At 39.2% G+C, this 16834-nt stretch overlaps 1 protein-coding gene across 1 annotated transcript; it reads right to left on the minus strand.

Moving 5' to 3' along the window:
• Positions 1 to 5705: 5705 nt before the first annotated feature.
• Positions 5706 to 13699, minus strand: LOC140137653 (kelch repeat and BTB domain-containing protein 8-like). The gene is made up of 3 exons (XM_072159386.1): positions 13240 to 13699; positions 11592 to 11846; positions 5706 to 8336 (listed from the first exon to the last, which is right to left on the minus strand). Exons 1-3 carry the CDS (start codon positions 13672 to 13674, stop codon positions 7359 to 7361), a joined length of 1668 nt encoding a protein of 555 aa, XP_072015487.1. The 5' UTR covers positions 13675 to 13699; the 3' UTR covers positions 5706 to 7358.
• Between the last annotated feature and the right edge of the window lie 3135 nt (positions 13700 to 16834).

Here is a 16834-nt window from a genome sequence, read left to right on the forward strand (position 1 = left end):
TTTAAAAATATCTTTCAAAGGTCTACTTTTAATAGATACATGAATTGCTGAACATTAATGGCAAGTTTGTAATCTATGCCCAATACAATTTACCTACTCAACGTTTTCCCGATGCCCATTTTTTGATAAATTTGCGATCAACATCAGTCACTATGTAAAACACCCTGGGTTTGACATCCGTCACCATATGTAATGCAGCCGACGATATGTCGCTCATTAATAGGGTGCTCGCGGCAATCAGAGCAAAAACTGCAGTACTTCTCTGGAAGCTAGTGTAGGCTATATAGTTTTTATGTGTATGTATTCAAATCAATTAATCAATCAAAAACTTTATTTCATTCAAAAATACAACAACAACAACAAATACAATTAATTTGAATGAGGAGATGCTCATAATGCCAAGAGGCCAGAAACGAACACCCCTTCACATATGGGCCTATGTTACATAATTTACCTACAGTAATATAAAAATTTACATACATACAAAACCCCCTGCCCACATACACACATACAGTACCCTTACTCATACATATAACATGGGTAAAGAACATGCAGAACATGGTAAAACCAATTAAGACTGCATAACATATTCACTTTATAGTATGTCACACAAGAAAGCTGTCATATGATTTGAATATATGCTAGAAAATCAGTTAAGTGATTTTTTGAAAATGGAAAACCAAAACAAACTAAAAAGTACTAAGTGAACATTTAGGGATTCAATCATGTTTCACCGTTGTTAAACGGTGATGAACAACGGTGAAACATGATTGAATCCCTTTCAACAACGAAAAGAAGCTAAATATCGTATGGTGTAATTCACGATTATTTTACGAGGAATGTCAGTTCATCATTGCCACTCAGCCTTACAAAAACTTCGATGATTTCTCTTTTGATATCAGCAATAAAACTACAGAATAAAACGGCAATGTTTAGCCGCTACCTGAAAAATACTGAATTCAACTTGTAAGCTGGCATACGCACAAAGGTTCCAGGCATGACGAATTTTACGCGCTCTCGCCAGAACGCGTAGTCTCGCTTTCGCGTCACAGTGATACGCTTACAGTAAAAGTGTGGATTCATCACGGTTTAACAACGGTTGGCTCCTGTACAAAGGTATAGGAAGAGTTGTTGAAAAGCTTTGTTTTAATTTGGGACCTAAAGAGTTTTACCAATTTAGTTGTTTTGACATATTTGTCAATAGAATGCCATTTTCTTTGGCCTGACAGTTCTTACTGTTTTGTAAGCAAACTCTATTTTTGTTAGACAAATCTTGTAATCTGTAGTGTTTCTTATATGATACCTGTTGGTTTCTCTGTTCAACATGCTTAAATGATACATGTACTTATTAACTGGAAATAAACACTTTTATGTACATACATGTACTTATTAACTGGAAATAAACACTTTTATGTATGTACATAAAAGTGTTTATTTCCAGTGTACATAAAGTAAAGTGTTTATTTCCAGTTAATAAGTACATGTATGTACATAAAAGTGTTTATTTCCAGTTAATAAGTACATGTATCATAAGCATTTATAATAAATTGTGATTCTTGAAAATGGGGCTGAGTGACTTAAAAGAGACTCTTTGATATGATTCTAAGTGCCTTTTTTTAAAGTTTGAAAATCTGTTCCAAAGTATTTCCCCATGGTAAGATACGTAATTTATGTAAGGAAGTATTAGAGTACAATATAGTGAGTACATTATTAGGTCGGGAACAAAGTGCTATAAATTATTATAAACTTTAATATATGATTGCAATAATGTGTATAATTAGGCTTTTCGAGATATGGCGTACACAATAGGAAGGCAGTCTTCCATATGGGTGAAACCCGGCAAATTCAAAAGACTTAACCCATTTCGTGCAGCGCTATTGTGTCCGCCATATCTCGAAAAGGCTTATGCCAACAAAATAAATTTAGGGTGAAATAACCTTATTTTTGGCATTTTTAAGCACTTATAACCCAAAATACACCAATTTCTATTTTGGCATGGTGTGAAGATATAATATTCAGGTTGATCATAATGCACTTCTTGAGAGGGAGCTGCTGCAGCAGTGTGCGACACCTTACTGGTTATGACACCTTATCGATCAAAGCTAACTTGACTGCCAACAATTTGTCAGCCATACCACATAGTGGTATTTGCAAAATGTGTATTTTGAGAAAAACGGCAGTGTTTGCAAAGTATATTGTTTCTGTACCATCCAGTTGAAAGCAAATTTATAACTCGTACAAAAATTCTGATCATTTGATTGGTCAATTACTATTGAATATTTTTGCTATTTATAGAAAAAAACTATTGCACTCCGCTCCAGTGCAATAGTCCATTTTCCATTGCACTGGCGCGCAGCTACCATGGCAACGCTGACAGACTCAGGCGTATATCACGAAAGGTGACCACCTCGACTCGCCAATTATAGGTGTTAGATGTCGCTTCTAAAATAAATACAGTTTGTAATATTTTTGTAATTTATTGTTTTCCTGGTGATTTATAAAATTAAGTGGAAGATAAAAATTTTTAAATGAGTTATATAAAACAAAATATTGGATGTTTTTATTCGTTTAATGGAAAGAATATTTTCATGAGGTGAAATATGAACTCTTCCATTCATAGACACAAATGCTTCACTTTATGTCATTATGAGAAATGGCAATAATTGCACTGACTTGTGAGATATGATGCAAATAACACTGATTCAATGCGACAACATTATATTATGTGAAACAGCGATTTTTACGCAAAATACACATACGACGGCAGATTTTATGTAAAACAATGATTTTTATGAACTGCAAAATACAACACTATGAAAAATATGTGTAAATGGACAGCTTTTAGCAAATATGCCATTGCGTGAAATGGACAATTTGAAATAAAGCACAAACAGGTTAAAACTGATTAGTTATCTCACTAATTATGCAACATGTATAGCCAGGAATTGGTAATTTTGAAGAGTGTTGTATACCTACTTAGTCTATTCAGAAAAAAAATTCAGGAAGATCTCAGAAATGTTGAATATGTTACGAATTATTGCCTTTTTAAGGTGGTACTACACTCACTGATAAATTTTGTGACTAATTTTGCAGTTTCCGCAAAAAATAACTACACACTGGTAACAAAAGTTATGAATATTTATAGGGCATGGAATCCAATAACTTCACTGAAATTTCAAGACAAGTGGTTTATTATATATTATGAATTGAGGTACATTCTAGCAGTACTTCTTTTCTTATCATAAATAATGAACCGCTTGTCTTGAGTCACTGAAATTCCAGTGTAGTAACTGGATTGCCCCTATAATATACATAACCTTTGTTACCTTTGTTATTATTTTTGAGAAAAAAAATAGTCACAAATTTATCAAGGGGTGTGGTACCACCTTAAGGGCAATAATGTTTAAAAATGTTTTTGGTAACTTGAAAACGTTGGAACCAGATTTGCATTTACTCACAACTGTGTGCATCGTGTCTGTACACAACTGTTATGCAACTTACTGCCCTGAACCACAAGGCATGCGATTTTAGAATAATTGTATTTATACTGAGAAGTCTCAGAAATGTACGTACTAAAAGTACTGTAAATACTTAATTATGGTTTTTTGATACATTGGTCTTAATTGATGAATAATTTATTATTGGCCTAAGAAGACAAATCCTTTTACTTAAAAATTACTTTTTAGCCAAAGTAATATTTAACTGGATATTAAAACTAGATACTTGTGAGACCATGGATTAGAATACATCTCCATAATTGGTCAAAATGACATTCACTTTGTTTTTTAAGTATTATTTTATACCATATCAATGTCCAGAGTACATTAATACTTATATTCTTCACACACACGTCTGTGCAAAACAAAGCTGAAATAAAAATACAATGTTGTCATTTCTGAACAAGGGTTTCTAGTATTTTCTTTGTTTGTCAATCTGTCATGAAATACAAGGTGTTTCAAAATAGTAGTGCCCAACTTTGTGACACACATTCCATGCAGCTGTTTACGAGAACCCAACTGGACAGGCCAGCTCAATCTACCAGGCAGAAATCCAAGCCAAATCAATAGGTGTAAGGATGGGGAGGCAGAGTGTCCCCTAGACATCCCCTTACTGGGCAGGCCAGCTCCATCTACTGGGCAGAAATCCAAGCCAAATCAATAGGTGAGGGAATGGGGAGGCAGAGTGTCCCCTAGACATCCCCTTACTGGGCAGGCCAGCTCCATCTACTGGGCAGAAATCCAAGCCAAATCAATAGGTGTAAGAATGGGGAGGCAAAGTGTCCCCTAGACATCCCCTTACTGGGCAGGCCAGCTCCATCTACTGGGCAGAAATCCAAGCCAAATCAATAGGTGTAAGGATGGGGAGGCAGAGAGTCCCCTAGACATCCCCTTACTGGGCAGGCCAGCTCCATCTACTGGGCAGAAATCCAAGCCAAATCAATAGGTGTAAGGATGGGGAGGCAGAGTGTCCCCTAGACATCCCCTTACTGGGCAGGCCAGCTCCATCTACTGGGCAGAAATCCAACCCAAATCAATAGGCGAGGGAATGGGGAGGCAAAGTGTCCCCTAGACATCCCCTTACTGGGCAGGCCAGCTCCATCTACTGGGCAGAAATCCAACCCAAATCAATAGGTGTAAGGATGGGGAGGCAGAGTGTCCCCTAGACATCCCCTTACTGGGCAGGCCAGCTCCATCTACTGGGCAGAAATCCAAGCCAAATCAATAGGTGTAAGGATGGGGAGGCAAAGTGTCCCCTAGACATCCCCTTACTGGGCAGGCCAGCTCCATCTACTGGGCAGAAATCCAAGCCAAATCAATAGGTGTAAGGATGGGGAGGCAGAGAGTCCCCTAGACATCCCCTTACTGGGCAGGCCAGCTCCATCTACTGGGCAGAAATCCAAGCCAAATCAATAGGTGTAAGGATGGGGAGGCAGAGTGTCCCCTAGACATCCCCTTACTGGGCAGGCCAGCTCCATCTACTGGGCAGAAATCCAAGCCAAATCAATAGGTGTAAGGATGGGGAGGCAAAGTGGCCCCAGACATCCCCTTACTGGGCAGGCCAGCTCCATCTACTGGGCAGAAATCCAAGCCAAATCAAGAGGTGTAAGAATGGGGAGGCAGAGTGTCCCCTAGACATCCCCTTACTGGGCAGGCCAGTCCCATCTACTGGGCAGAAATCCAAGCCAAATCAATAGGTGTAAGAATGGGGAGGCAGAGAGTCCCCTAGACATCCCCTTACTGGGCAGGCCAGCTCCATCTACTGGGCAGAAATCCAAGCCAAATCAATAGGTGTAAGAATGGGGAGGCAGAGTGTCCCCTAGACATCCCCTTACTGGGCAGGCCAGCTCCATCTACTGGGCAGAAATCCAAGCCAAATCAAGAGGTGTAAGAATGGGGAGGCAGAGTGTCCCCTAGACATCCCCTTACTGGGCAGGCCAGCTCCATCTACTGGGCAGAAATTCAACCCAAATCAATAGGTGTAAGAATGGGGAGGCAGACTGTCCCCTAGACATCCCCTTACTGGGCAGGCCAGCTCAATCTACCAGGCAGAAATCCAAGCCAAATCAATAGGTGTAAGAATGGGGAGGCAGAGTGTCCCCTAGACATCCCCTTACTGGGCAGGCCAGCTCCATCTACTGGGCAGAAATCCAAGCCAAATCAATAGGTGTAAGAATGGGGAGGCAGAGTGTCCCCTAGACATCCCCCAGACATCCCATTACTGAGCAGGCGTGCTCCATGTACTGGGCAGATATACAACCAAAACCAATAGTAAATGAAACACATGTGCTGGGGGTCTTAGGCCCAGTTTATACTTTTTATTTAATATTTGATGCAACAAGTAGTATTTGCTATTTGATCTATTTCCAGTTATGTTTAACTTCTAAGGAATGTTTGCTGACATAAATTCGACAATATATTTCAACCAGATATATGCAGGGTGTCCCATAATGATCTATACTGCATTTGAATATTAAACATATAAAATCAAGTGTATAAATAATATCGGTCCCTGTCACGGTTACGTAAAGAATTACCTCATCAGAGGTCTCCCAGCACTTCCACATTAATCCCCCAGCCACCAAGTTGATTTGGCCTTTGGATGAGGTCAAAATGCTTGACCGGGATGCTAGATACTTTGAAAGGGTGTGAAGGAGTCAATTTACATCAAAGTCAACCAACCATCACTCAACTACTACGTGGGCTGATACAAGTTACCAAGAGTGTACGACCGTGTATTGGGGTCAAGTGTCCATAAGGTCACTGATCCCAAACTTGGGTTGCCAGTCTCCAGATGAAGGTCAAAGTTGTGACCTAAAATTTGAAGAACGTCTTAATTTTGTGTTGATATCATAAGTTTAAACTATCAATAATGCATTATATCACAATGTTGATACCATTTCCTGAGGGTTCTTTATTTTAGATTGGGCGGGGATGCGTAGCTGGGACTCAGAATACTTACCGTGAAAATATACCAAATTAAGATACCAAATATTATGTTAATTTCTGGACTATGACATTATTTCTGTTCAAAATTAAGGTGAATTTACCAAATTCTGGAAAATGTGTGCAAATGTTGTTCGTTTTGCTAAAAAGCAATGAAAATTTTTTTTTTTTTCAATATCTCTTGAGAAAACTTTGAAAACCACTTTTCTGAAATTTGCACTTAAATCTAAACCCAAGATCCTGAAAATGCACCAAGAATCTGCCGCACATCCCTATACCCATCTTTCCACTAGGAACCACTCATGACCCCATGGTAGCATTCATTTTGATACAGCCTGTATGACGTTGCTAATCTGTGTCTCATCTCAAGTTGAGAGTAATGCCATGTTGGAGTTTGTGGTAGCGCGTGCTAAAACTAATCCTCCGAGGCGTATACAGGGGTCGCATTTAAGGGGTTTGCGCGTCCAGGGACTCCTTATTTTTTATTTTGGCCATTTTGGACTCCTTAAATCACAAGTTGAAAGTGACCAAAGGGTCCGATAAAACTGTATGGACTCCTTAGTTTTACGATGCACAGAGGCGTAAATCAGTATAAGAATCGTCAATCAAAAGTAAAAAAGAAGAAGGATTTGTCCGTACGCTGGCGACACAACCGCATAACACACGGATTCCCCTACAAACTCCAACATGAGACGAGACTCAGTATAGCGACCTTCTGTGGCTAATCTAATTTGCATATGACATATGGGGTGTATGGTGACATGCTTTACTCTCTCATACTCTCCCGAGTTGTCTTATTTTAGCCCCAATTTTAAAAAGTGTCCGACCATTATGGTTGAATTTCTGCATACCATAGTTTTTGTGTTTGATGAAGATATCAGAAAGACAAGTCTCTGTAAATTGCAAGTGACAATGTCACCAACTGTGAATGGCTTTCATAAATGGCTCATCTTTGTCGTGTGGAAGACTGCATTGTGGCATGTATGACAACCTGACTTTGTTCTTATCAAAGGTTAGCATCTGTGAAGGATTAACAACATCTTCATCTTTCAGCAGAGCACCGAAAGTTAACGCTTGATCAACCTCCTCCCCAAGAGTGATTCTTGGTTTTCCGTCAATGCAATCCCAGATAACTTCTTCAACCATTATCTCGTACCGTTCATTTTCATACTTAACACTTTGAAAGTAACAAGTACCATTGTGCATGAATATTTGTATTGGATATTGATGTATGTACCCCAAATCTGCCGGTATGCCCTCTGGAATGGGCAAGCGTGCCTTGTACGCGACAGACCAAATGCATGTCTTCGGATCTAGTGCAAGCACAAATAACCTCATCACATATACATTGCCCAAAATTCTAACCGATGATGAACCTTTAACTGATGAACCTGCTACAAGGATGTAGCCATTGAGAGCAACTGCTGACATATCATTCAAGTTTACAGGCAGCGGACTTATTTGCTGCCACCGTCTAGCAGCAATATCGAAACGTAACACATCGTAACTGTCGAAATACTTCTGGCTTGAGCTTCCGATAACGTATACGTAGCCGTCCAATTCTACTAAAGCTGGATAGGCTAGAGCCACTGGCATAGGAGGCAGGGTAACCCAGACGCCTCTCTGCGGATCGTATTTGTAGAAACCACATCGTGGACTTGGAGCTCTATGTTCATCATCTTCAAGTATCCAATCCTCACCTAAGCCACCAGCAACGTAAACTTGTCCGCCGGTGACCAGCAAACTGACGCCATTACCGCGGTCTTGTATGATGGCAGGATTCGATGGACAATCACCTGGGAATGATGTACTGCGACCAAGTTTGTAGCACCGTTTATTCGTCCTGGTATGAAGGCATATCTCAGATTCACGAACTTCTATATATACTGGTGCCTGAAAATAATGTCAAGTATTAATTTGAATAAGTAACAAAATTTGATTCAACACCTCACCAAAGCCTATGAGATAGTCACACACATCTGTATGCACTTATAAAGGAAGTATTTCTTGCTTGTGAGCATTCCAATATAATGTATCATTGTTTTTTTAAATTTCATTTATCATTTTCTCTCTTGCAGTCAGTGGGGCAAAGGGGAATGCTGCCCCTGAGAAGTCTTACCTCCCAAGCTAGCTGCTTTGATATTTATGATTGGCATGCCTTTTTCGTACTTTTTAACTAGTTTTTGAAACTTTTCATCAAATTTTGCCCACTTGAATGTTGCCTTTCCATCTTTGCCTCCCTTCTTTGAAAATTTCGTGCTACGCCACTGCTCTCATCAGCAGTGACAAGAGTCACGTAGATTTTGGAAATAAGTTTTAATTGAAAATTAGTCCAATATTAAAATTGTACTGTGAAAGGGGCATGGTTCGATTTATTCATATTGTGTTTTACATTGAGGCCTACCATTAAGGGGATACTACACCCATGTGGTAAATTTGTGACTAATAACACACTGGTAACAAAGGTTATGTATTATTGGGGTAAGGAATCCAGTTACTACACTGAAATTTCAGTGACTCAAGACAAGCGGTTCAGTAAATATGATAGGAAATGAGGTACATCCTAGCGGTACCTCATTTCTTATCATAAATAACGAACTGTTTGTCTTGGGTCACAGAAATTTCAGTGTAGTAACTGGATTCCTTGCCCCTATAATATACATAACTTTTGTTACCAGTGTGTTATTAGTTTTTGAGAAAAGTGCAAAAATAGTCACAAATTTATCGAAGGGTGTAGTTCCCCCTTAAAACAATCCGTTTCCAAATTTGTATCATATCATACATGTTTGATATAAGAAGCAAAAACGTGTAGAACAATGTCCCATAGGATAGTACATACATACTCCCGGTGGTCACGGCAGGTGGTTACCATTTACACGCTTTTTGTTCATACCATCTAAACGAAACATGTCTCGGGCACAACATTTTACTGGGGTAATGAGACAAATAGGAACTTTCTTTCTTCTGATACCAAAATCTGATGAGAAAAAATGGGGGCTTATTGGAAATCCTGGTAGACCATCCCTAACATATGCACAGGCCGCGACTAATCGCCTATCCCATCAACTTTTTTGTCGGGCAATTAAACTCTGAAGAGCTGCGCCCGATCGGGCAAGTCCGACTTAAGCTTACGGAGTACATGTATTTTTTTTTTAAACAGCCAAAACAAAATATTCTTGAATCGGTACTCAAATTTTTCAATGCTACCCACTGATATCCCACACTAGATTGGCAGACATTAGCTAATGAACATGATGTTACACGCCGTACTTGGTATTATATGTGATGCGATCAAGCAAAATCAGTCGGAACTCGGCAATAATAAATTTTCAGTTTTTTACAGGATAGTAAAAAACATTTACAAAGCTGGATTTTGCAGAAAACCCCATTGAAATTGAACAACCAGTTCCAAAGATATGAGCAATTAAAGAGTTTCCAAAACAAGAAGAAACAAAAGGAAATATTTCCTTTATTTGGCTATATCTCAAAATCAATATTTCCGAGTTCCGACTGATTTTGCTTGATCGCATCACATATTATAGTTTAGCCAATTATAGAACCTGTTTCGCACATGTATTATGACGTCAATGACGTCAGCTGGCTGTGTATTTACATAAACATCTACCAAGAAGTAATTAACCCCCTTTAAATAATGTCTTTATTTAGGATATACAGTGGATGAACATAACTGGTACCTTAATTTTTTGGCTTACTGTACATAGTAATTTGTAGATCTTCCACAAACAAATTTTACCATCCTATTCAGCAAAGTAGAGCAAGGTTCCATGTGACTCGGCAATTGATGCAACATGGGGAAGCATGATTACAAAATGAATGTACACACAGGCATATTACTGGCAATTTATTTAAGGGGGTACGGTACACCCCTGCCCAATTTTGCACCTATTTTTGCATTTTTCTCAAAAATCATAGCGTATTGGGGACAAGTAAGTATATTATAGGGGCAAGGACTACAACTACTGCACTGGAAATTTTATTTCAGCACACACAACAGTTGTGGAGTTACAGTCAAAAATGAGGGAAAACCAATATTTAATCAATAAATCTTGACTACTTACTTTGAGTTGCTGAATTTTCAGTACAGAAGTTGTAGTCCTTGCCCCTATAGTATAGACCTCTTGACATCACTGTTTATCAACAAAGGCGAGTGACTCGTCTATCGATATGCTCGAACGAGCCGCTACACTGTTCAATGGCTTTCTTGTACTGTATGAAATGTGGCGGGCGATTTAAAATGCATGTGCCCTTAGCAGACTACGATGCGTCGCACACTGCAGGGCAAAGAACAATGTAAATTGTCATAATGCGCCACAAGATACTGCCGGGCAATGACGCCACATGCCAAGTGGTCTATACATATCTTACTTGTCACCAATATGCTATAATTTTGAGAAAAATGCAAAAATAGGCACAAAATTAGCCAGGGGTGTAGTACCCCATAAGGGATCTAAAATGAGCGTTATTATGCTTTACAGTATTTTTGTGGGACATGAGAGCACCTCAGACCTATCGAATTGCATTCTGAATACGAAGCATGTCTTTCTGATATCAAATAATTTTCATTTTTTGAAAATCACAATATAATACAAATTTTATGACAAATTATAAAAATTTGATATTTTTCACATTTTTGATATATAACAGTCCTCGAAGTAAATTATATAAATCTAATGATATATTCTTAAAGTGTATGTAGCAGGGAGAAAAAGCAGACGGTCAATTGAAAATTTTGACCTTTCATATTGAAGATATGGATTTTTTTCCCAAAAAGACCTAATTTTTTTGGTGTTTTGGGAAAAAAATCCATATCTTCAATAATGAAAGGTCAAAATTTTCAATTGATCGTCGGCTTTTCATCCCACCTACATACACTTTTAAGTATAAATCATCAGATTTATTAAGTTTACTTCAAGTACTGTTAAATATCAAAAATATCAATTTTAATGATTTGCCATAAAATGTGTATTAAATTGCTAATTTCAAAAATCAAAATTATTTGATATCAGAATGACATTCTTCGATTCAGAATGCAATTCGATATGTCTGATGTACTCTGATGTCCCAAAATAAATACTGTCCAAACGTTCATACCCCAGCCCTTAACATTTTCTTTGTTAGCCAACTTACTGTAATAGTATTCCTGGTGGCGAACATATCAGGATGGCTCTCAATTAATGCCATCGGAGCAGTCTTAGCATGCAACTTTACAACCTCCTCCACCATTTTCATACACTCTAGGATGGCTAGTACTTCATCACCAAGAATCTGCTTGAGACTTGCACTCGACACCAAACCAAGACGGACTTTCTTCAAGAGATCGACAGTGTGAGTCTTTCGCTGGTTCCAGTCATGTCTCAACCAATTCAAAGTACACTGAAGAATCTGAAAGTACAAAATGTTTCCCCAAGGTCAGTTCTGAAGCTGAATTTACAATAGTATGTCACACACATTTTTCAAGTACCGTATTCATTCCAATAAGCGCCCATGCCCCAATAAGCGCCTACCCAGGGTATTTTCAATTTGCTCAAGGGTACCATTAATGTTGAAGTGACAGATAGACATCGATACAGTGAAATAGCTGGAGGATTACAAGTGTGTAAACTTGCAATACATTTCTGCATCAGAAAAGCTACTAGAGCATCTCAGGACCCTTTTATAACGTACGTAAAATTGTCTTTAATAAACGCCCCTTATGAAAAAATTAGGTAAACCAGGTAAAAAATAAGCGCCCACCCAAAATGACTTTGTTAAGCACCCTGGGCGCTTATTGGAATGAATACGGTACATTTGTTTTCAAGGCATCTCTAACAAATTAATCAACCAAACATTTCTTTGGCAAATTGTGCTTCAAAAGCAACACATCACTATTGCAAAACTACTATTGATATTTGTTCAAATTGGCTTGTGATTTATACCAAAGTGCAACAACCATGGATCATCATGGTTGGTTGTTCATTGTTGAGAACATCATCTCTAAGAAAGCGTAGCTCACTAGCTTTATGATTTGATTTATTTCTTGTACTGCAATTCATAATCACAAATATTTCAAAAGGGAATCGGTACAAGGCTATATTATTAATAGCTAACTCACAGCCTTGTGAGCTTAGAAGACAGTGTACATGTGTAACCAAATTTTGTTACAACACCTCCCAACTAGCCAAAACACTCCCTTAACCCTAACCGTACCAAACATCACAAAACATCACCCCGTCACGGGTCACTTGACCAATCGACGCAGAAAAATCAGGAAGATGTGAAACGTCGCCAGTCAAAAATAGTAAGTCCAGTTGACTAGATTTTAATTATATCAACTTGGTATCACAAAACCATACTTCACAAAGCATATGCACAGGCAGATATCCCACATGATGCAATTGCATATCATGCAAACAGTCATATGGTCACGGACAGCTTGGCCGGCAAAGCTACACCCCTGTAGCAAGGTAGGCCCGTGCACGTGTCTGGCACCCGAGGGGTCGGTGGTTCAAAACCACACTCGGGGAAAAAGTTTTTCCCTTCTTCTTCTTTCTTTCTTCCTTCCGTCCTTCCCCCTCATCAAAAAATAGCTAGGGCGTTAGGTTAACAAGAAAAGAACAAGGAAAGTCCTGATCGGACTTGCCTGATCGCAAAAAAACAACAAAACACCCCTTCTCAGTTTTCACTTGATTTTTTTGGTCACAGATGTACATCCAGTGCATTTTTTTAGCACCCCTCACCCCCCCTCCCCCATTGCAACCACACACTAGAAATACACAATTATTGTACATGTACTAACCTCCACCTCTTTTGATGTATCTGATTCTATTTCCTCTGAGCTCAAACACGTCTCAACAAAATCTTTGCTTGCATGATCTAAGAATGCCCTGGTGTTTGCCAGCTTTAAGAAATTCTTCAGCAAATAATGATGGAGAATATCGACTAGCACAGATATGGGATAATGGCTATCCGCTAAGCAATAGATCTCGAACAAATCATCCAAGTTAATACCATTATAATACATATCTATAATATATTCCACACATACATCGATTGCATGACTAAAGTCCATATAGCACGCCATTCTTAAGATACCACAAACATTGGTCACAGACAGCTGAAAGTATCCAGTGTATGCAAATTCTAACAATTGAGCGAAATTGTCCGCCGAACCATCTTGTATCGTAACCTCTGATCGTTCACTTTCTTGAAATCCGGAGGTGAACATACTCATGAAGTAGCTACTACCCGAGCTCAACACAGCTTTGTGCGCCGAATCGCCGATTGTCGATGACGATGGTGACATCGCAAAATGTGCCTTGGTTTCTGAACTGATTAAGATTAGAGGCAAGCTTTGAGGTGTAAGATGAATCACCTCTGGCATCTTCATCTATAAATAATCTTTCCGTAGCCATGTCTTACAGATGATCTCTGACCTGTAAAAGTTAAATATAAAAGACAATGTGTAACTTGTATGTAAGTGGACATTATTGCAACATATTAGAAATTGGTCAAATCACTATAAAAATATGACGAATGATGATGACAATGTTGGCAAGTTGGTCATAATCACTTGCATACATACATTATACTCTGCTCAAAAGAAATAAAAGTATAATGTCCCAGTTTCATTTCACTCAATATTAAAACAACCTAAAGATAGCAAATTGTGCACTAGTTATTCCCTTTATGCAAATTCGAGATATTGCTGATAATTTGAGATATTGCTTCAATCAAGCAGGTCACAGCACTGAAGACATCACCATCATGGCCTTCGACAGACCTTACAGCAAGAACTACTACCATCGGTTGGCTTTGGAAGCCAAATGGATTAAAACACTGCAGACTACCACACTGAAAGGCATCAACATCAAGGGTCATCAATAATCTCCCTCTCCCTTTGGTCATGCAGGTCCCATACCCTTTTCTCATCACTTTTTTGTTCAAAATCAGACCATCTCATCACTCCAGGCATGCTGTTTTCATGGTCTGGGAGTGGGAACCATCAGTGGCGTGGCCAGGTTTTGGGAACCATGGGGGCACAACTTGTTTATGTACCGACAAACATTTTTTTTTTGCCGACGGAAATTGTGAATTGTTGACCCAATTTTTTTTTTTTTGGCCAGTGCAGTCGGGGGGTGTAGGGTAAAATTTTTCCAAAAATGTTTCACAGCATTTTTATATATCAATATCCTTCAATGTGTTAATGTCAAAAGCAAAAAAGGAAGACTCATATCCAAGATTGGAAGTATTTGAGCGACATTTTTTTAGCCAAGGCCTGTTGTCTACCGGAACCGACGGCGCTGATGAGCGGGGGGACACCAGCCCCTCCTCGGCCTCTCCCCACTGGGAGCCATAGCACATAGACGTTGGTACCGCATGGCTGTCCCACCTAGGCGGGATATGTTGTTCCATGTACCAGGTTGTGGGGTCAGTGGTCCTCCTTTTCATTAGATTTTGGTTATTTTCAATTTTCCTTTCCCTTGTTGATTTCCCCTCTTTGTGACCTGCTTGGCCTACCATATGTTTTTATGCCTTTCCCCGGTCTTTTTTCCCATGTGGCTCTCGATCCATACTTTGCCTGCTGTTATGGGTTTTCACACTTGTCCTAACTCACTCAAGCCTACACTGTTATTCAGATTTCTTTTATTTTCTGCTGCTTGATCAATGTTTTAGCCAATGCAGCTATTTATCTTTTTCTTTTTTTTAGCAGAGCTGGTCTGCACTATAATTAAATTTGTTTTCTTCCGTGTTTAGTAAATATATATCATAAGGTTTACAATGATATATCATTTGACTTTAATATAAACGATATCCAGAAGTGGAGTTATGGCTTGTTAAACTTTGCTCCTTCAGTAAAAGGCTACATTATTATGTTGCTACATTATTTCTCTTTTTCCACATCGCTGGTATTACATATCTTTGTCATAATTGGCGGTTACTTCAAATCATCCCCAAGTCAACAAGGTTCAGGAATGTCCTCTCATTGTTGATGGACGGTCACAAATTTGGGGACAAGAAATTTTTGGCATGCAAAAAGAAGGGGGTTGGAAGCAATTTTGGCAAGTCAAGAGGTGGGAGCAAGCAATTTTTAGCACACATTCATAGGGCACTCTTTAAGGGTCTTTTTCCGGGGTCTTTTTATCTGTTCAGTTTTCGTAAGTCTATTGTTCAGAAAGGAAAATGAATGGGATTAAGTGAGTTGATCTGTAACTTGAATTCATTGTTAAGTTTGAAGTACCAATCAGCTTATTTTAATGCAGGTGGATCCCTGTGTCAATAAAGGCTGGATAAGACAAGATTATGGAACACCAGTGTTTTTTTCTTGTCTTTAATGTTGTTTATTCACATTAATGTGACAATAATTCCAATCCGAATGAAAAGGTTCACTTTTTTGAGTAAAAACGTTGAAAATAAGCCCTTAAATCACAAAAGGTCTGCTAAAGAGACAGTCGCACCCCAATAAATCCTTCCCTCGTGTCATGGCAAGTTGGCAACGATATCTCCCTATTTCGCTTCCTCCCCGAATCAGTCTCCCCTAGTCCCCTCTCCCTTCCTGGTCCCTTCTCTTCTACTTCTACGTGAATTCTGGGTAGACCATACATGGTATCACGCCCAGCGGTGCAACTTCACATCCGGTGCAGAACAGACAAAATCACAAAATCACTCCCACCACCGATGACGATGATAAAAATCACAAAACTCACGACGAAGGGTGCAAAATTATATACAGTGAAGACTCCTCTTGTGTTCTTCTCTTTCTAGTCGGACGTCTCTCCCTCTCTTCTCTTTCTCCCTCGTGGCCCCCTCCCACTCCCACTTCTTCACTTGTCTGTCAGTCTCACTCCAAAATTTATCAGTATGATCAACAAGGCGGTTCTCGAACCACGAGTCTCGCCTGCTTTTGTGACCGCCTGCTTTTTTGCGATAACTGTTGGTAGAGAGGTAAATGAATTTGGCGGTTATCGGCTGGGCACGATTATCTGGCCGATGGTAACTGTACCCACCAAGTTTCATGCCCATACGACAGTTTTTACTAATTTGACCTCAGATGACCCTGGTGGCCTCGAAATGACCTTCCAAAAATTTGGCTTTAAATGTTGACTGTACCCATCAAGTTTCATGCCCATACGACAGTTTTTACTAATTTGACCTCAGATGACCCCTGGTGACTCCAAATTACCTTCCAAATATTTGGCTTTAAATGTTGACTGTACCCACCAAGTTCCATGTCCATCCAACAGTTTTTACTAATTTGACCTCAGATGACCCCGAAATGACCTTCCAAAAATTTGGCTTGAAATGTTGACTGTACCCACCAAGTTTCATGTCCATACGACAGTTTTACTAATTTGACCTCAGATGACCCCTGGTGACCCCAAAATGACCTTCCA

The sequence above is a fragment of the Amphiura filiformis genome, chromosome 17 (assembly GCF_039555335.1).
Source record: "Amphiura filiformis chromosome 17, Afil_fr2py, whole genome shotgun sequence".
NCBI lineage: Eukaryota > Metazoa > Echinodermata > Ophiuroidea > Amphilepidida > Amphiuridae > Amphiura > Amphiura filiformis.

What these genes read in the sequence shown, in the direction of transcription:
- LOC140137653 (XM_072159386.1), bottom strand. Translation starts at nt 13,674, where the DNA reads ATGAGTATGTTCACCTCCGGATTTCAAGAAAGTGAACGATCAGAGGTT. An exon ending in ATACATCAAAAGAGGTGGAG is followed by an intron (nt 11,847 to 13,239) that starts GTTAGTACATGT and finishes TTGTACTTTCAG; the next exon opens with ATTCTTCAGTGTACTTTGAA. An exon ending in CCACCAGGAATACTATTACA is followed by an intron (nt 8,337 to 11,591) that starts GTAAGTTGGCTA and finishes CATTATTTTCAG; the next exon opens with GCACCAGTATATATAGAAGT.